The 20,178-nt window shown below is 38.2% G+C and overlaps 3 protein-coding genes across 3 annotated transcripts; 2 read left to right on the top strand and 1 right to left on the bottom strand.

Moving 5' to 3' along the window:
* Window positions 1-8,751, top strand: LOC133743668 (potassium channel AKT2/3). The gene is made up of 11 exons (XM_062171673.1): window positions 1-809; window positions 901-1,128; window positions 4,413-4,556; window positions 4,631-4,688; window positions 4,958-5,275; window positions 5,535-5,774; window positions 6,084-6,401; window positions 6,517-6,711; window positions 7,046-7,121; window positions 7,235-7,804; window positions 8,442-8,751. Exons 1-11 carry the CDS (start codon window positions 529-531, stop codon window positions 8,567-8,569), a joined length of 2,556 nt encoding a protein of 851 aa, XP_062027657.1. The 5' UTR covers window positions 1-528; the 3' UTR covers window positions 8,570-8,751.
* Window positions 8,752-8,996: 245 nt separating this feature from the next.
* LOC133743669 (serine hydroxymethyltransferase 7-like) lies at window positions 8,997-13,680 on the bottom strand. Its single transcript, XM_062171675.1, has 4 exons — window positions 12,406-13,680; window positions 11,522-11,927; window positions 9,662-9,763; window positions 8,997-9,574 (listed from the first exon to the last, which is right to left on the bottom strand). Exons 1-4 carry the CDS (start codon window positions 13,414-13,416, stop codon window positions 9,351-9,353), a joined length of 1,743 nt encoding a protein of 580 aa, XP_062027659.1. The 5' UTR covers window positions 13,417-13,680; the 3' UTR covers window positions 8,997-9,350.
* A 4,845-nt stretch (window positions 13,681-18,525) lies between these two features.
* LOC133744524 (uncharacterized) lies at window positions 18,526-19,251 on the top strand. The gene has a single exon (XM_062172621.1). The coding sequence runs from the start codon at window positions 18,526-18,528 to the stop codon at window positions 19,249-19,251; it is 726 nt and encodes a 241-aa protein (XP_062028605.1).
* The last annotated feature ends 927 nt before the right edge of the window (window positions 19,252-20,178 follow it).

Here is a 20,178-nt window from a genome sequence, read left to right on the forward strand (position 1 = left end):
GTTCCCCCACCATGATTTGTGGAGTTGAGACATCTTATCACGATATAAATGCACTGTGAATCAGCAAGCTCAACTCATTCCTTCACATGTCCGTATTTCAATCACACACCTATGGACCAGATCATATATATACCCAGGGTCCCTACTAGCTAGTACGTATTGCCATATCCTATCCTACAGATGTTTGTTTGTTTGTTTGGTTTACTTTACTAGAGAGCGGAGATATCTGGTCTCTAGTCTCTAGTCTCCCACGCCACACCTTCAATAATTAACCTCTTCTTCTTCATCATCATCATCACTCACTTCTTGCAGAACCCACTTACCCCCACTCACATATATTTCTCTCCCTGCGCGCAGCTGCATATATGCTACTTGAAGTTGAAACATGTTAAGATCACTCTACTAGAAATCTGGTGCTGAGAGTTCGTTGTTCTATCTTAATTGGCCGGCCAATATGTATAGATCACCCTGAAGAAGCAGAAGCTGGTGTGCCTAGCTAGCTAGCTCTTATATATAATTAACTACAAGATGCAGAACAAGGTTTGTAGCTGGAAATTAGGCCAAAATGGGCAGCAGGTGATTAAAGGTCGTCATGAAGCATCAGATGGTGATCAACCACCTCATGATCAACATCACAATTACAAGAATAATGATCAAATGATGTACTCAAACATATCATCGTCGTCGGATCTCAACTTGAGAAACCTCTCAAAGCTTATACTTCCTCCTTTGGGTGTCTCGAGCTACAACCAGCCGACTCAAATGCACTCAAAAGGCTGGATTATTTTACCCATGGACTCCAGATACAGGTACCTCTAGGCTCTAGCTAGCTGCCACTAACCGATTAGACATGCATATATAACAAGTATAATTAACAAGATCGAATTCCCATATCTGCAGGAGTTGGGAGACATTTATGGTGCTTTTGGTGGCTTACTCAGCCTGGGTTTACCCGTTTGAGGTTGCTTTTCTCATGTCGTCGTCGGGAAAAAGCAGCAAGCCTCTCTACTTAGCAGACTACATTGTTGATCTATTTTTCGGCATCGATATCATATTGACATTCTTCGTCGCATATATTGATCCCAGAACTCAATTACTTGTTCTCGACTCCAAAAAGATCGCTACAAGGTCACTTCCTTACTTCTAATTTCTTTTTCTTTTCTTCTTATTTGATTGAAATTTGAAAACATCAATAATCCTCCTACAATAAAAAAGAAAATAAACTTTTGGAAAATTCATACCTTGCTAGCTATGAACAGCACCCAAATAAACTTTTTATAGAGAAAAGAAAAGAGGCGAACTTTTTTGTTCTTAGCCTACTTGCAATGGATACAAAAGGAAAAGATAGAGAGGACTGAACTGACTTGATCGATGAGGATAACAAATTAAAGTTCTGTGGTGGGTTTGTGGTGGTCACTTTTATGATATGTCATATATTTGATTATTAATCCGGCCCCAGCCACGTGGTTATGATTGCAAATTTGAATCAATCAATCCATGCATGCATTAATAATTTAATATTATACTCGATTTGGGCAAATTGGGCGTGTTCTCAACCAAATTAATCACCTAATATCTCCTAATTACAGGTATTTTAGTACTATCTTTTCGCCTAAACTGCTCCTCTCTTTGGACACTAGAGGGTTTAGTCAAGTCTTTCGCCACTTCAAAGGAGGATGAAGAATCAACTCATTTAAACAAAAAATGGTCCCAGAAAAAAACTTATTTAAACAAGTTTAATAACAACAAATGTAAGAGAGTGCAGTCAGTGCTTGATATGAGCAACGAATGTAAAGGAGTGGTCTTCGGATCCTCTAGATTAACCTTGTACTGTTGTTTGATCTTTCGATCACAGAAATATATCTTCATTTTCCCTAAAAAAAAAAAAAAATTAAAAAAAATCAACAAAATTAGTTCTACACATAAAGGCGTCATTATCTACAATATTCCCCTCTAACAAAATATATTGTTATCTTCTGCTTAAAGAAAGAAAAAAAATCAGGTATAGTTATTTTAGTAGTGACTCTTTCTATCGTGCTCTGTAGTGGGCCATTATCTACAATATTCCCCTCTAACAAAATATATTGTTATCTTCTGCTTAAAGAAAAAAAAAATCTATAGATGAAAGCAAGATATACTGGAAAAAATATCAGCTCATACGCAAAAGCGTGTGCTATGAGCTAAAATTTAATTGTTAAAATTTGTTGCAACGAACTAGAATTAGGACAAGGTAGTAAATAATAGTAAAAAGGAGTGTGAAAAGGTAGACTTCTCTTTGTTTTTTTTTTTTTTGGAAAGATAAGTGATAAAGAAATTTTAAATACACACCCCCATTCTCACTACACCACCCATTTAATTTATCATTATAATATTTTACTAAATATACAACCCAAAATACCTAAAATACCCTTAATCTCAAAAACCATGAAATATTATATTATTGGACTATATTAAGGCTACTATTTAGCATGATTAGTATAGGTTGAAGTTTTGTAAATGCTCATATTGATTACTTGTGTTAGATATTGGGAAATCCTTAAAGATTTATTATTGTTCCCTTCAAATCTTTAAACATGAGAATAATAAACAATTCATAACTTCTTAACATGAATTACCTTGTTTGACATTCTATTCTTGAAAATTATGAATTTCTATGTGGAAAGTAATGAATGAATTTATTGTCCGAATTCTTCACTTCAATTTCTATCAAAACATGTGTAATTTCGAATTTCTTTACACATTTCAAATTCTAAATAGATACAACCAAACAATGAAAATTTCAATTTATGAAATTCTAATTGATAGAGTGGTTGATTCCATCGTTTTAAAATTTCTCAAGAATTTATAATTATCTCATCGAAACACGACATATTGAAGATTGTTGAACGAGGTCTTAAGAATTCATGTCAATTATTGAAATTGATAAGATGAAGTGTGGAGAAGAAAGATGTATTGCAGCGTCTATGATTTAGAAGAAGAGACGTAAAAAAGAATATAGGCGTGATTCAATTTTTCTTCTTCTAATACGTGATGTCTATTATGGACATTTAACCTACCTATAAAATTTTATTTGAAATATAAAATAATAGGGATGTGTATTAAGTAGTTAGGGGTGTGTGTTTAAAATTTCTTGTGGACTTATCACCGAAAATATTTGCATTAACATGGGAATGCAATTTTTTGACCTAAACTCTATTAACAAATCTTGTTGGATAGCGGAGACCCTCTTTTGATACTACTCCAAAGGCGCTAGAGATACATAGAGTGCACATCAGTGCTTAGTTTCCTAAATACTAGAAATTTATTGTAATTAGACAAAACAAAAAACATAGGATGAATCTAGGGTTAAAACACCCTAGCCCAAAATAGTAAGCCCAAGAGCATCCAAATGGAATAGTCCAACTCCAGAGCCCATCAAGCAAGCCTGGTCCAGGCCCAACATCCCCTGACGCCATGTCGTACGCACCAAGCCCAGCGCCTCTGCCACTATCTTTGCCACCTCGATCTACACCCCACCGCGACCTCCCTCCTCATCGACCCAAACAGTCGCGCCCAACGCTGTCACAACACACGCCGTGAAGACCCAATCCTGAATCCCGCCGGACCAGTACCTCACTGTCTACACCCACTGTCAATTCAGAACCATGTCGCCAGTCTTGATTAGCACAACCACGCCACCAGTCCGAGGGATATTGCAAGAAAGACACAAGCTGAACGCCGTCTGGACCTACCTCGAGTGCAACCATCCATGAAGCACCCTTAAACTTATCGGATCGAATACCCGTCTGGCAGCAGATCCCAAGGTCGGCGAGGCCGCAAGCCAACACCGGTCGGAGCGCCGCCTGACGAGCTCGAGTACTCAGTCAGAAACAAACCGGTCTTAGGGTGTTAGGGTTTCTCGAGGAAGAGAATTCTCTCCATTTTTTGCTACCTCTACGTATTTGAATGTATAATGAGTAGGATTATATGTACGTACCACTTGGGGGTACTACCACTAGCTTCTTGTCTGTCTATGGCCTTAAATGACAGCGAAATGATATGTAACGGCATATTGTAGATTGTGATGAATCTGATTCAAAAAAAAAAAAACAAATCTTGTTGGATTTGAACTACTTCATCGTGACAATTTCACCCAATAACTCGTTAAATATACTTATGTAGTTATGTGGCACAAAAATGGTGCTAGCAAATAATTACACCGCTTTTATATTTTGACCCTCAAAATATGTGTCACACGAGCATATAAAGAGTATCATAGTTACAAGTGAAGCAGTACTGTAGTAGTTCATTCGGCTACAATTATATTGGATTCGTTTATGTATCCAAAATTGCATAGTGTGACAGTTTGGGTACTGTAGGGAGAGTTTTTCCTTGTTTTAATTGTAGGCTTTTTATTGCAACTGTCAAAATAGATATCTTTCGACATGGTTTGTTATGGATTTGGCATCAACCCTCCCCTTTGAGATTATAGGCAAACACAAACTCGGTCTCTCCTACTCTCTCTTGGGATTGCTCCGATTTTGGCGATTGAGACGAGCAAAGCAACTCTTCACAAGGTCGGTATATTCAGCCTCAAACTTACTCATTCAGTCACATATATGCATGTTAATTATTTTTTCTCCCGCTGCAGGCTTGAGAAGGACATCAGGTTTAGCTACTTCTGGGTCAGATGTGCCAGACTTTTATCTGTAAGTAGTCCTATCTACATATTTATATCTGTATGTCTGTGTGTAACTATTACGTAAGTGCTTGAATCATTGGATGAAAAATTAAAAACATATATACCAGTCTAAATCTTACTGTAAAATGACAAAACCTTAAAAGCACTTACGTACTGTAAATAACTTCAAGCTACGGTGATAAGTTCTGTATTGTCTCTGCAATGCATCTAGTCTTAGTTAAGATTTGAAGAGAATGTTATGAGGAATATATGATGATGCTGATGATATTGGTACAGGTGACACTGTTTACAGTACATTGTGCTGGGTGCCTGTACTACCTGCTAGCAGACCGATACCCGCACCAAGGGAGGACATGGATTGGAACTGTTATTCCCAATTTCAGAGAGACGAGTCTGTGGATCCGCTACATTTCAGCCCTCTACTGGTCCATCACCACCATGTCCACCGTTGGTTATGGTGACCTCCATGCAGTGAACACCATGGAAATGATCTTCATCATTTTATACATGCTTTTCAACCTCGGCCTTACTGCTTACCTAATTGGCAACATGACAAACTTAGTTGTTGAAGGCACTCGCCGTACCATGGAATTTGTAAGTTCTTACTTTCTTTAAATTCATATACCAATTCATCTTGGCAATTTCTATATGTTACACATCCTGTCAATCAAGACCATTAATTAATTAGTTGGACTCTTTGTATGAATGTGAAATCAGCTGAGTTCAGTCAGAGAATACTGTACGCATCTACTAGATATCTAGCAAGAGACTGAATCAATCCTTAATCAGTTTAAATGTTATTTGATCTATGTCAATTGGGGTTTGTTTGTTTGTTTTTGTTTTTGTTTTGCAGAGAAACAGCGTTGAAGCAGCATCAAACTTTGTTGACCGCAATCACTTGCCTCCAAGGTTGAAGAATCAAATTCTGGCCTATATTTGCTTGAGATTTAAGGCTGAGAGCTTGAACCAGCAGCAAATAATTGAACAGCTCCCCAAGTCAATTTGTAAAAGCATCTGTCAACATTTGTTCCTGCCAACAGTAATGAAAGTTTATCTTTTCAAGGGTGTCTCAAGGGAAATACTTCTAATTCTGGTAGGCGGCTAACACACACCTCCATCCCACTTGTAATATTACATTGGTTTTCATTGGGAAAATAATGGCTTAGATTCATAGTCTGAGACACAAGTAATATCTGATATAAACAGAAACATGTATCTTTTGCCTTTTTCTTTTACTTTGGTGTTTTTATTGTAAAATGGCCTCTAAAAATTCATTGTTACTTTGGTCTTGTGCGGAAACTTGAATCTCCTGCTTAAATAGTTGAACAGAAAATCTTGAAACACCAATCAGGACTTATGTAATCTAACAGCATATATAACCAAATTATTGATGATCGACCAGGTTGCAAACATGAAGGCAGAGTACATACCACCAAGAGAAGATGTTGTAATGCAAAACGAAGCACCCGATGATATATACATCATTGTTTCTGGAGAAGTGGAAATCATTGATTGTGAGATGGATAAAGAGCTAGTCGCCGGGACTTTGAAATCTGGGGACATGTTTGGAGAAGTAGGTGCACTTTGTTGTAGGCCTCAAAGCTTTACATATCGGACAAAAACACTTTCACAATTCTTGAGACTCAAAACCACTGCACTAAAAGAAGCAATGCAGACCAAACAAGAAGACAATGCTCAAATGCTTAAGAATTTCAAGCAGGTTGGTAAACATGGCATTATATTTCAAGCTTCCTCAATGTTTCGTACTTTCGTCCTTATTTCTCTTTTTAAGGGAAAAAAGAAATGGTCTAAGGCCTGTCTATGTTGCATTGCAGCATCACAAAAAGCTCAGGGATCTGAGAATTGGAGAAATATTGGCTGAGAGTGGGGAAGATGAGGCCATGGGTGATCCAAGTTTAGCATTCGACTTATTGACTATTGCCAGCAAAGGGAATGCTGCACTTCTTGAAGAGCTCCTCAAGTCAAAGTTGGATCCTGACATTGGAGACTCCAAAGGAAGAACACCTCTGGTATATTTCTTTGATTTCTAGCCTCAGCTATTTAAATTGTTTTTTTAACTAATGGCAGACAAAAAAACAAAACGAGAAACCCAGAACAACAAAATAGAGCCTTTTACTGATAGAGTATAAAAAAACTTGAAACTTAACTTTCATCATGTATTTGGCCAAAGGAGCTTCCTAATCAAGTAGCGTTTGTTATTTCATCACTGTCATTAATCAAATTGTGTAATACCATCTTGAACAAATGAGCATATTAGGAACTGCAGTGACTAAACAGATGGCACTGTCCAATAAGAAAACATGAGGGGACAACTGAATTAGGTGTTTCTTTATAATGCACCAGCATGTAGCCGCATCAAACGGGCATGAAGAATGTGTCTTGGTACTCCTCAAGTATGCTTGTAACATACATGTAAGAGGTAATTAATTGATATATCATTCTCAAATATTTTCCTCCCCAAGAAGGAAACATATCAGCTAGCCACAATTCTCTGTTATACACTCATCAGCTTTTATATGACGTAAATGGCAGACACTAATGGTAACACGGCAATATGGGAAGCAATTGCAGCAAAGCACCATTCCATATTCAAGATCCTCTACTATTATGCTGCCTTTTCTTATCCCTACACTGCCGGTGATCTTTTATGCACAGCTGCCAGAAGAAACGATCTGACTGTGATGAAGGAACTGTTGAAGCATGAATTGCATGTTGACTCAAAGGATTTCGACGGAAAAACAGCAGTACAAGTAGCCATGGAAGAAAACAATGTAGACATGGTAAACTTGCTGGTGATGAATGGAGCAGATGTCACCAATGTTTCACATGACTACTTATTTCCTTCACAAACCTTAAGCGATATGCTGCAAAAACGAGAGGTTGGACACCGGATTACAGTGCCAGACCCTACCCTGAATGAAGTGCTTTTGTTCAGAAATGATGGAGAGAAAAATGTTGATTGGAAAAAATCCAATGGAGTGAATTTTCCAAGAGTGAGCATATATAGAGGCCATCCTGTGACGAGGAGAAACACCTGTTGCACTGAAGCCGGGAGGTTGATTAGATTGCCCCATTCACTAGAGGAGCTCAAAAATATTGCAGGTACATTTTCTTAATGCTATCAAGCATCAACTGCTAAGATATTTTAAACTTTCTCAATTCAAAGAAGCCTAGTAGGACATATGATAATTAAATTATTTCCATGATGTATTGTATGACACTTTGCTTCCCCGGCCTAGAGATTTAGCAGCACAAGATTTTTATGAGTTTTAACTTTCTTTTGCAAGCCGTTTTCTTGTCTATCAAGGTTGTCTATTTCATCATATTTCTACTGTCATTGATCAAAGATGTCTTGAAACAATTGGTAATATTATTCTGTTGTAGTTCATTAATTATCAACAAGTTTGGCGCATCTGAAATTGTCAGTACGTGTTAATTCTAGTAGAACTTTTGCGATTTGTTCTTTTTAGAAAATTATGAGGGGGGTTGATAGTTGAACCTAGCAAATCTCTTGATAGACCCAGAATACTAGAATTCTTCGATGTTGGTGTTACTTCTAAAACACTTGTTGATTCATTCCCGGATAGTTTAAGTTTATTGGGTCTAGTGTTTTACATCCTCATTTTCTGCACAAGCAGTAATGTTCATGCTGGAAAGTGTCATAGTTGGATGCCTAGAAATCTTTAAATAACTGAAAGATTCAGCAATAAATTTCTAATGTTCTGATCATTTGAAACAGGTGAAAAGTTTGGGTTTGATCCAGAGAATGTAATATTAACGGATGAAGAAGGAGCAGAAATAGACTGTATCGAAGTGATTAGAGATAATGACAAGCTTTTCATATATATAGTGGAGGACACAAATTAAGTGTGGGATAAATCCTCAAATCTATTCGGATGTAAGATGACAGTTTTTCATTACCCCACCTTGGGAGAAAACAAATTGACCTTTTTCCATGTAAAAATTGAAAAAGAGAGAAAATCCTGCATGCTTGTACAAGAGATTTTCTTTCTATATGATTCGAAGTAGTTCCAGCACAGCTTTTAGAATCCACATACTTTGACATTAGCTTTGCTTTTTCAGCATCCGTTTTTGACCAGGAGGGTTACAATTTTTTTGTAAGGGTTTAAATTGAGGTGTGTCTTCAGTGCTGCGAAGCTTACATTGTTAAGAGGAGAACATTAAATTGAGGCCAAACTCCTCTTAACATCACAATAAGCAAATATTGACATATCTGAATCTGCAGTTCCACAGGTTTATTGTTTGAATTCATCAAAACAAAACAAAAAACAGCTTATGTGCACTGTACAAGGTAATTCTTTTATTTATCAAGAATGAAAACAATATAAGGAATCAAATTTGTTCGACATTGGATTCACTATACTAAACAATACCAAGGTGATTTCAATCTGGATATACCATATCCAAAAATGTTATGCAAGGGTTTAGTTGGCCTAGAATCCTACGATTGTTGATGCAATCTCAGTATTTGGAGATGCATTCCCTGTTTCACCAAAATCAAGGTAACAAGAAGTTACCAAATAATTCTCACATGACACTCTCTGCGATGTCCGTACAAGGACAGACTATTTCAGATTTGGTATTTGCAGCAGACCGGCTGGGTCATAAACTGTCAGTCTTACTCGATTCAAATATCATATCCCGGCATTGCAAACTGAGAAGCAAAGGTTTCAACTCTGGTCCTAAGCTCAACAATATCCTTATTGCTCTCAAGACCCTTCAGAAAAGGCTTCTGCAACTTCCCATGCTCCCTTTGCACTAAAGTTGCAATCTGTGCAGCTCTTAGGAGAAAATCAGCAATTGTCTCAAAATCCATCTCCAAACAACCTCTTGAAGTCATAGCAGGGGTACCTGATGGGTCAACATGGAGACCTTTTTAGAAAACAGTATAGTAGACATTCAAGCTTAAATTATAACAAATTGCAACATATTACTCACCAATCCTCACTCCTCCAGGAGTAATAGTTCCATTATCACCAAAAATGGCGATCTTGTTGACAGTAATGTGACACATTTCACATACCTTCTCGTAGTTCTTGCCTAAAGGACATTAGCAGAACACTTGAGTATAGAGGCATCAAAGCAGAGAAATTAATTTTGGGGAAGAAAAAAAAAAAACTTACAAGCATAAAAAGGTAAATAAACCAAGAAACAAGTCAAACAACACAAGATATACAAATTAGGAAAACATTACCAAAATAATAGTATAGAAATCACCCTCCCAATCTCAATTCTTATGCATAGGCACACAATACAATAATAGTACAGAACAAGATACAACATACATGCATATGGTCATTCATCCAGTGGTCCAACATCACAAATTTGTGACTAATGCCATATAATTAATATGACCACGACTTATGTCTTTAATGGTTCTACCAAACACAATCTTAACAACAAACAGTAACTATTCTGTCTCCAGCTCAATTTAGAGACACAGACCCAGAAAACAATATGCTTAAAAGACTATAGTGGCTCCTGAAAAAGGTGCAGGAGTCCAAAAAGGGAGCTACTATTCAACCTAACAAACTCCAAGTGTACCCATCCCTAAACAGACAAAACAGAGCCAAAAGAAAATTACATTAACACCCCCACGCTCTCCTCCCATAACCTCGATGTCAAGTCACCAATGACCCTATCCTCTATTCCCCATGACCAGTCAGTATTTCTGTTCCTCCACAGCATTGACATCTTTGTTAACTCTTAGCTTGTGTTTCAGACTTTTTGAGTATCAATCAATATTTCTTTTGCATTCAAAGAAAATTAAATGATATGAATGAACCAATCTCTGGTGTTATGAATCTCTGGTGTATTATTTTCAGGGATCGTGATGAAGAGCCATGAGTTGAAAAAAAGAAGTGGTCTTTCATTAGGGAAACTGCAGCAAGTGTGCTTGGTTCTTCATTAGTCTCTGTCTAATAAAGTGATTTTGAAAAGAGCAATTGAGCTAGGCATGATATGTCCACGACATCAGACTTTGTTTCCGAGTTTTAAATCTATCATGCATGAATGTTGTAAAAACATTTGACATTGAAATGAATAGGAACCTGCTTTTCCACTAATCACTCCCTAAAGAAATTGTCAGACAACAGAAGTTCAAGCTTTTAACTCTTCACTTGCTGTCCTCAAGTCTGGAAATCCAAGGCTTACACTAATTCACAAAACATTCACGCACGAGCCTTAGGCTCAAATGTGCATCTGAAACACATATCTAGCTCCCTGTATCATAATTAAAATATAAAACCCACCTCGCCTCATTCCTAATTCATTATAAACATCCATGTTAACTTATAGCATATACTTTTATATGATCTGGTCATGAATCTATTAACATCAACATCAACCATCATATATCCAAATCAAAAACACACAATCAGCATACAGAACAAACAATGTGCCTTTAAGTGTGACAAGTTATGATCCCTAGTCTCATCAAATTTGAAAATAAACTATAGTGCCAACACAAATTGATATGAACTCTCTTGGAATTTCATAGGGCTCTTAGAACTTTATGGTTTGGGTTAAGATCTGAGTAACTGCACCTATTACCATAGTATATGAAGGTTGTGCACGTATGGCTCAGATACTGGACACTAGAGTAATTAGATAACAGACACATCCTACTCTGACATATATACCAGCATCTGATATTAATGTCTATGTTACCAGACCACTCCATTCTCATTTTTCTTTAATTTTAACAAAAGGCAAAAGGAAAAACCAGAAAACAGAAAGCAAAAGGCAAAGCCACACATGATTAATCATTAGTTATTTATATTTTAGAAAAGACTATACCTGATAATCCTAGGGGCCTCAGATCCCAAAGTAGCAAATGGTTGTCTGTGCCACCGGTTACTAACCTGCACTTTCTTCTCAGCAAAGATGATGCTAAAGCCTGTGCATTTTTCTTCACTTGCTGCATATATGCCTTGTATTCAGGTGTAGCCACCTGCTTTAAAGCTATGGCAAGAGCAGCAATGTGGTTATTGTGCGGTCCCCCTTGCAATGATGGAAAAACGGCAAAGTTGATCTTTTCCTCAAAATCATAGTGGTCGCTTTCACTTCCTTGAGTTAAAAGAAATCCCCTCTTCCTTGGTTTTGTACCCTTCCTATAAAAAATTATACCTCCCCTGGGACCCCGAAGGCTTTTATGAGTAGTTGAAGTAACAATGTCACAGTAGTCAAAAGGATTTACACATTCCTGAATAACAAAAAAAAATGGAATTTAGGCAGATGATGAAGAATGCCCGATTTGCCAAAATAAAGAGATAAATTCCTGAATCCAATTTGTCACAGTAGTCAAAAGGATTTACACATTCCTGAATCCTATCGCAGAGAAATTTTTTAAATTTCTCAACAAAATGAATGTCAACAACAAACAGTAACAAGACGCATAAAAGGACTAACAGCCTACAAAAGTAAAGAGAAACACCCTCATCCCAGAGTTCAAATGTTGCACTAATACTTCTAATAAGAATATAACTTCAAGACCAAAGAGCTCTAATAAAGAGTACTGGAAAATATACACACAACTCTCATCAATGCCCTCCATCTTAATAAAACAATGGAGCATGCTTATCAGATGGACAGAGCGAAAATAAAACACAGTTTTTATCACAACCAAGAACATATGCATGTTGTTTCCAAAGGCAGCAGTAACAGACTAGCAATATGCACACCTTTGCTGCAATAAGCCCACTAATTTGCGCCATATCACACAGCAGCACAGCTCCACATTTATCAGCAATCTGCCTAAACCTTGCATAATCCCATTCGCGGGGATACGAGCTCCCACCACAAATAAGTATCTTGGGGCGAAAATCAAGCGCCCTCTCCTCAAGCTTATCATAATCAATATACCCAGTTTGTAAATTGACCTTATAAGGCAAGGTCTCAAAGAAAATTGATGCTCCGGAAACTTTCCTCCCATTGCTGGTATAATATCCATGACTAGTATTCCCTCCAGATGGGGTATCCAACCCCATTATTCTGTCACCGGGCAATAACAATCCAGTGTACACAGCAAAGTTGGCAGATGTACATGAATAAGGCTGCACATTGACACCCCAATTCTCAGCATCGAGACCAAATGCGGCTAAAGCACGCTTACAGCAAAGTGTTTCGATCTCATCAATGTACTGATTACCACCGTAGTACCTTGCACCAGGCATTCCTTCGGAATACTTATTGGTCAAGTGGCTTCCAAGTGCTTCCATTACTGCCCGGCACACGAAATTCTCCGAGGCAATCAATTCAATCCCTCTGAACTGCCTCTGCTTCTCCTTGTCCATAATCTCAAACACATCGGAGTCGGCAACTCGGAGAGGCTGGTCACCCCAGGCCCGGACAGCAGTCCTCCGGGCCTCAAGGTCCGGTGAGAGTGCCGCGCGTTTGGAATTAGTGGAGGAACAGGAGGAGGATTCTCTGTCCCTGCGGCGTTTCAAGCACATGGAATGCCCCAATATCCGAAACTCCTCGACGTCTCTGTCGTCGTCGTCTTCGCCAATTTCACCATTAGTTGCTGTTGTTGTTGTTGCGTGGCTCTCTGGCTGTGGCTCGAGCAATTGAAGCGGGATTGATGGGGCTACGGGGAGTGCGATGGAGTCATCGGCGATTTGAGACGACGGCGCGTGGGATGAAAATCCCAAAGAGAGGTTGGATTGCGGGTGGGAGGATGATGATAAGTCCATGATAACAAGTAGAAATAATCCTTGAAACCCTAAGGACAGGAGGGACAAGAGTAGTGGCAACAGAAACAGAGGGGTTCGCAGTGGCACCTTTTAAATTGGATTGGGGTTGAAGAAGAAGAAGCTTCCATGGAAGAATAAAAAACCTAACCCTAACCCTAACCCTAACCCTAACCCTAACCCTGATATCAATTGCGATGAGAAACAGAGAGATGCGGAAGGGGGATGCACCTTGACGTTTGAGTAATTACCCGCTGGCTAACGTAATCTACTGTTTCCTTTTTCAAATGCGCTCTTTTTTTTTCTTTTTCTTTTTTCTTTTTTCTTACATCAAGACTTCAAGACTAGGCAATTGGTATTTTTTATTTTAATTAAAAAAAAAAAAGTGTAGTTGTCTTTTTCTTGATGGGAAGATGACAAGGAGGGGTGATAAATTATAATCTGATACTTTAAGGTCAAGTTTGACATGGCTTACGCGGTACAAAAACTGTTTTACTTATAAGTTAAGCAGCAAGAGGTGTTTGACAACTTATTTCAAGAATTATACCATTAAGTTACGGTTTATAGAAGTTGGTAAAAAACAACTTTCATAAGCTAAAAGCTAGCTGTTTACGATTTAAGTTAAATTATTTGAGACATCACTTGAGCAACTAAAGTTATTCTCTAACATAATAAGTACTAAAAGTGCAAGACCTGAAAATGACAATTAAAAACCGTGAATCAGGATCCAGAGCTTTTTGCGTCATCAGACCCTAATAAACTCATGCCTCAAAGGAAACACAACATCATCTTCTTCCTTTGGCGTAAGATGAGGGAACAAATTGCCCCGATTATACCACTTTTGAACGGCTTTGCCACCTTTTTGGTGTATGACATTGGTTTCTCCACTTCTATATTACATGTGACATATTATTTTGGGAAAAATGCATAGACAGTGTCTGAACACTCTGAGGACTGTCAAAATGATACCTGGACTTCCAAACGTATCAAAGTGATACCTGGACTTCTAATTTGTTGTCAACGTAGTACCTACGGGGACTTTCCGTCATGACTCCGTTAAATTTACCACGTGTGAGGCACGTGAGGTACAAAATGAAGGTAAAAAGACTGATTTGCCCATATAAATGACATTTAAAAATATTTTTTTTTTTTGGTAAAAACATATTAAATATTTTTAATAAAAAAGATCTATTTACCTTTAATTTTTTTAATTAATTTTTGTTCACTTCTCCACCTCTCGTCTTCTTCCTCTCCCCTCGATCAACCACTCTCTGAAAAGACTGACTTGGCTCGCCGATTTTCCCATTCAAAGCATACCCATTGATCATCGAATGCCACAAACTCAAATTTCTCTCAGGCATTCTATCAAACACCTTGTGTGCATCTCTCATACTCCCACACCTCTCATACATTTCGATCAATTTCACATTCAACTCGATATCTGCCCCTTCATGTACTGTTCAATCTTTCTCCCAACCTTCAAATCGTCACAAAACTCCAGTAACATCCAGAAAATATGGGGCACCCAATCACTCCTCCCTCCTCATCCACCACCACAGCCACCATTAGATCATCTACGGCCACCACCACCACCACCAATTGGGTCTTACCTTCTTCAAACTCCAGTAGCTTCTCTGTAATGGCCAGAAAACACCATAATCAGCAGAAACGCCATGACCCATATACTCCAAGGCCTCTTCGACCTTACCCTCCTTGCACAAACCCATCAAGTCCACATCTTTTCGTGATGCGTCACTCACATTTCGATCGTTGGACTCATTTGTGGGTTGATTTGGGTTCGGGTAGTTGCTGTTCTTGTGTAAAGGTTGGGTCTTGTAGACGGGTTTGGAGCGAGGCCTGGTGGTTTGCGGCTGGGAGGAGCAGTCGTAGCTCCTCGATTTCAGGCACACAACGCCGACGCAATTGACCTCGACGAAAGGATCAGCGGTGCACTCCATCGCTGATTTCAGATCTTCATTTTGGAGAAGACTCCGTCCTTCATTTTGGAGGACGAAATTGAAATTGAAATTGGGATTGGGATTGGGATTGAGATTTGGATTTGGATTGGGTTCTCTGTAAACTTTGATGGTACTCAAAGCAGGACTTGAGATCGAGGAAGGAGGACGGAGAGCCCAGCTAGCTATGAACACCAGAATAGAATCATGATAATGATGATGATGAATATGAAAGCCCAGCTAGCTATGAACACCAGAACTGATTATCATCATGAAGAAAAAACCCATATTCAAAAAATAAAATAAAACTCAATATACGTGAACAATCAATGGAACTTATAGAAAGATAAAGGATGATGATTCTTCGTTCTACCTAACAATTCTGCTTGTGTTCTTCGTGGCTTGAATACCCAGAAGCGAAAAGTTGAAGGCTTTGGACTTTAGAGAGAGAAAGTCTCAAGCTTTGGACTTTAGAAGAGAAAGGACTCTTTTTCGGAAGAGGTAAAAACGTTTCTGCGAGAGAATGAATGAATTCATGAATGGGTTCAAGAACATGAACAATTGGGATTTCTTTTGTTTTTTTTTTTTTTTTTTTTGCATTTTTTCTGGGTTTGAGAAGATGAACATGAAGATTGGGTGGAATGATGCGTATGAGTTGTGGGCTTGGTTCATACCTATCGGATTGGGATTTTTTTTTTTTTTTTTTTTGAGAATATATTGGATTGATCTTGGTTAGTAGAAAAAGCAAAAAAAATTAATCATCTTTTATTTTCAATATAATAAATTATTATGTTTTTATTTTTAATTTTAAATTTATTCATTTTGGATTTTGATGGAGTGGAAAAGTCTTTTTTGCCCTCATTTTTGGCCTCATGTGCGTCCCACGTGGTCAAAATTGACTGAGCCGTGACGGAAAGTCTCCGTAGGTACTACGTTGACAACAAATTAGAAGTCCAGGTATCACTTTGATACGTTTGAAAGTCCAGGTATCATTTTGACAGTCCTCAGAGTGTCCAGACACTGTCTATGCATTTTTCCCTATTATTTTTGGAGATACTTTGGCACACACCAAAGTCCTGCTTCTTTACTTTAAATGGTCAATAGTGATTATCTTTATTTAAGAAAGATGAAACATTTTCATTCACTCATTCAGAACATTCATCAAGCAGCACTGATCACCGATATGAAAATATATAATATTCCAAAACAAGTCACCGAGAAATGCCATTCTCAGTTATCTCCTCTATTGTAAGTTTCCATTTTAGTTTATCGTAGGCGTTCAACTTGTCTTACCTCTAATGTTCTTGAAGCAATGCAGAATGTCATGACAAATATCAGTATATATGTCTGTAATAAGCCTTCCAAAATGAAGCTCATTTGGCTAGGACTAATTAGTTTCTTTAGCCTTTACCTGCTAACCACAAGCTTAATAGAGGACAACTTCATAAAGGTTATAAAGCTAATTGGTCTGCAATTGACCATAGACTTCAGATTTACCACGTTAGGGGCTAGAATAGTTAGGGTGCTTTCCACTTCATGAGATTAATCTACAATAGTTTAAGAATTCCAACACTAAAGCATGAAAACCCTGACGGTAAAAGTTATTCTAAAGATCACATATAGGGATGATATTTTCGTTGTGTAAATAAGGACTGAAAAAACTGTTACACTGCTTGTTCTTTATTACTACTATCCTGAAAACCAGGAACCCTCTTTCAAACTAACAAGAAAACTAGAATCATTGATGGGTTTATTCATGTATACACCATGTAGCCTAACCAGAACGTACTCCTCCTTTGTATGAAGCAAGCAGCAAAAGTGGTATTTATTCAACTCTCAAGTTCTCAATAAGGCAGGGTTCCAATTGATCATTTTGACAATCTCTTCATTTCCTAAAACCTAACGATCCTCTTCAAGTGAAAATTAGAATTATAACATACCTCTTGGCAGCTTCTATCACAGAACCAAGACTCAAGCATGGCCTCTGGATAAATGCATTTTTCTTTCAGATGGGGCGCATGATCTGTGTTATTAAAAATTAAAGTCCTAAGCGTAAGGTAGACATCCAACTTCCAATGACCCAAAGGAAACGGTAATTTTGACTCCAGAATAAGATGTTTCACGACTATGAATACTGAAAGCATGGAAGTAAACCTTGCATAATCTGGTAATATGGATCTCCACCTGGTTACTAGTTCAACTCAATCACTTCCAAAATTTTTATGGCATCAAGTAATGACTGCAAGGTATGACAAATTCATGATTCAGTTTTTCGTTTTTTTTTTTTTTCCTTTTTAAATTTTCTTCTTTGATTCAGTTGCCTATCGGAAAAACCTAATTGGCCATGCTATTTTCTTTTTTCTTTGTTATTTTCCTCTGTCAAGCACTTACTGTACATGAAAGATAATCTAAAAACAGGAAACTTACATCTCCCGCTCACTCTGTGAACATTTAAATCCATCACAAGTAGTTGAAGCCTCCTTATATATATTGAAATCACCAAATATCCAACAGGTGCAGTTTTGGCACACCAGCTGCCTCAAGACGCTCCTAGAGTTGAAAACCGTAAAACAAATACTTGGTTCACAGAAGTAAGAAGCTCCAAAGAAGAAGATGCATTCAAACAAAACACTTGCAAGTATGCAGAAACGAAAGGTATCAAGGTTGATTTCCTGGAAGTTCAGAAACAAAATGACAGATTTCTAAAAAGAAATTCAAACAATAAATGATTAACAGGATATGTTGGAATTGTAAACCAAACTTTATTTAATTGCTCTATTTTAATAGTTTCCTAGTGCTTTAGTGTGGTAGTGTTGTCTGGTGTGCTTTAGGTGAGTATTTTTAAGATGTTGTCCTTTTGGCGTGATGTACTTGAGCATGCTGTCTCCTTTTGCTTTAGTGCAGCTTTTGCTTTAGACTATTTGTAGTTGCTGCATTTCTATTATATATAGTAGTGCTGCTCTTGTACTTTCTGGGGAGAGTGTAAGAGATTGTGATTAATAATATTCCTCCTTGTTGCTCGGCTCCAACACTCTTGTTTTGTTATTGTGTGAGTATAGTAGTTTTGTTGGTCTCATTCTACATCTGGTATCAGAGCTGGTACAGCAGAGCAGGTACAGCAGAGAGAGCAAATATAGCAGAGCAGGTGTAGCGATCGATGGCGAACCGAGGGAATGATTTTCCTCAATGTCCAGTTGGAAAATTTGATGGGAAAGGAAACTTCCAACACTGGAGATCGCAGATGGAGCTCTTCTTCAAAATAATGGAGTACACAGAGGTGGTGATAAATGGATTTGCAGATCCAGGAGACCAAGCAAATCTCACACAAAATCAGAGGGAGGAACTGATTCGAAACAGAAAGAAAGATAGCAGAGCCCTGATGTATATTTATGGAGCAATTGATTCTGAAGTCTATGAGAAGATTGCACATGTTACCACATCGAATGAGGCCTGGGATTGTCTAATCAATACCTTTATTGGAAGAGATAAAGTGAAGAAGGTGAGGTTGCAGACTCTACGACGACAGTTCGAGCTTCTTCAAATGGAGAAAAAGGAAAGTATCTCCGATTACTTTGCAAGAACATTGGCCATTGTCAACCAAATGAAGGCCAATGGGGAGGTCATCAAAGAACTCCAGATTGTGGAGAAAATCCTCCGAACCTTGACGGAGCGATTTGAAGGAAAGGTCACAGCCATTGAGGAGTCTCAAGACCTTAATGCTATGACGGTGGATGACTTAATGAGTTCCTTGCAGGCCTATGAACAAAGGCTGAATGAGAAGTCGGAAATGGTGATTGAAGAAGCATTGCAGACTCAGTTAAGCTTCAAAAAGGAGAAAAATTGGTCGTCCCGTGGTGAGTCAAGCTCAACTCAGAAGAACTAAAACTCAAGTTACAAGAGAGGTTCACAAGGCAGATTTGGAACAAGAAGAGGAAGAGGAAGGGGCTTTCATTGGAGTCAAGGAAGAGATAGAGCAAATGTCCAGTGCTTTAATTGTCATGGATATGGTCACTACAAGAATGAATGCAGCTTGAGAAGGTCGGAGAACAAGCAGTTTCATGCCAAGTTTGCAGAGGACAACAATGACAGTGAAGAGACTTTGTTGATGGCTTTCAGTGCTATGAGTAATGGTGAACAGATCACATGGTACCTGGACACAGGCTGCAGCAATCATATGTCCGGTTACAAGGAGTTGTTCGTTGAGCTAAATGAGTCAATACGGTCAGAGATTACATTTGGGAATGCTGCAAGGATGCCAGTTAAAGGAAAGGGCAAGATTTCTATCCAGCTGAAGAATGGGATGTACAACACCATATCCGATGTATACTATGTGCCTGGCCTCAGTCACAACTTGCTTAGTGTGGGGCAATTATCAGAGAAGGGGTATGACATGAGAATTTTCAGAGGAGTCTTCACCATCAGAGATCCTCGACGGAAACTAATAGCAGAGGTAACCATGGCTCCTAATCGCTTGTTTCCATTGCATATGCAGTATGATAAGTTACCTTGCTTTAGTTCTATGGCAAATGGTGATAATTGGTTGTGGCATATGCGTTTTGGGCATTTAAATTTCAATAGCTTAAATGCTCTTGCAAGGAAGAATATAGTCTGTGGATTGCCTCCTATTCATGTGCCAGATCAAGTTTGTGAGACTTGTGTTCTTGGAAAAAAGCATAGAGATACTTTTCCGAAAGGGAAGACTATGAGAGCTCAAATGCCTCTTGAGATTATACACTCTGATTTGTGCTCTGTTGAAGTTCCTTCACATGGTGGTGGAAAATATTTCGTCACTTTTATTGACGATTTTAGT

Source organism: Rosa rugosa, chromosome 4 (genome assembly GCF_958449725.1).
Source record: "Rosa rugosa chromosome 4, drRosRugo1.1, whole genome shotgun sequence".
Classification (NCBI taxonomy): domain Eukaryota; kingdom Viridiplantae; phylum Streptophyta; class Magnoliopsida; order Rosales; family Rosaceae; genus Rosa; species Rosa rugosa.

Excerpts from the sequence above, each read along its gene's own strand:
- LOC133743668 (XM_062171673.1), top strand. The coding sequence starts at position 529 with ATGCAGAACAAGGTTTGTAGCTGGAAATTAGGCCAAAATGGGCAGCAG. Across the intron at positions 6,712-7,045 it reads CCAAAGGAAGAACACCTCTG|CATGTAGCCGCATCAAACGG; the intron begins GTATATTTCTTT and ends ATAATGCACCAG. Across the intron at positions 7,805-8,441 it reads GGAGCTCAAAAATATTGCAG|GTGAAAAGTTTGGGTTTGAT; the intron begins GTACATTTTCTT and ends CATTTGAAACAG.
- LOC133743669 (XM_062171675.1), bottom strand. The coding sequence starts at position 13,416 with ATGGACTTATCATCATCCTCCCACCCGCAATCCAACCTCTCTTTGGGA. Across the intron at positions 9,764-11,521 it reads GAGGCCCCTAGGATTATCAG|GCAAGAACTACGAGAAGGTA; the intron begins GTATAGTCTTTT and ends AATGTCCTTTAG. Across the intron at positions 9,575-9,661 it reads TCCTGGAGGAGTGAGGATTG|GTACCCCTGCTATGACTTCA; the intron begins GTGAGTAATATG and ends TTGACCCATCAG.
- LOC133744524 (XM_062172621.1), top strand. The coding sequence starts at position 18,526 with ATGGCGAACCGAGGGAATGATTTTCCTCAATGTCCAGTTGGAAAATTT.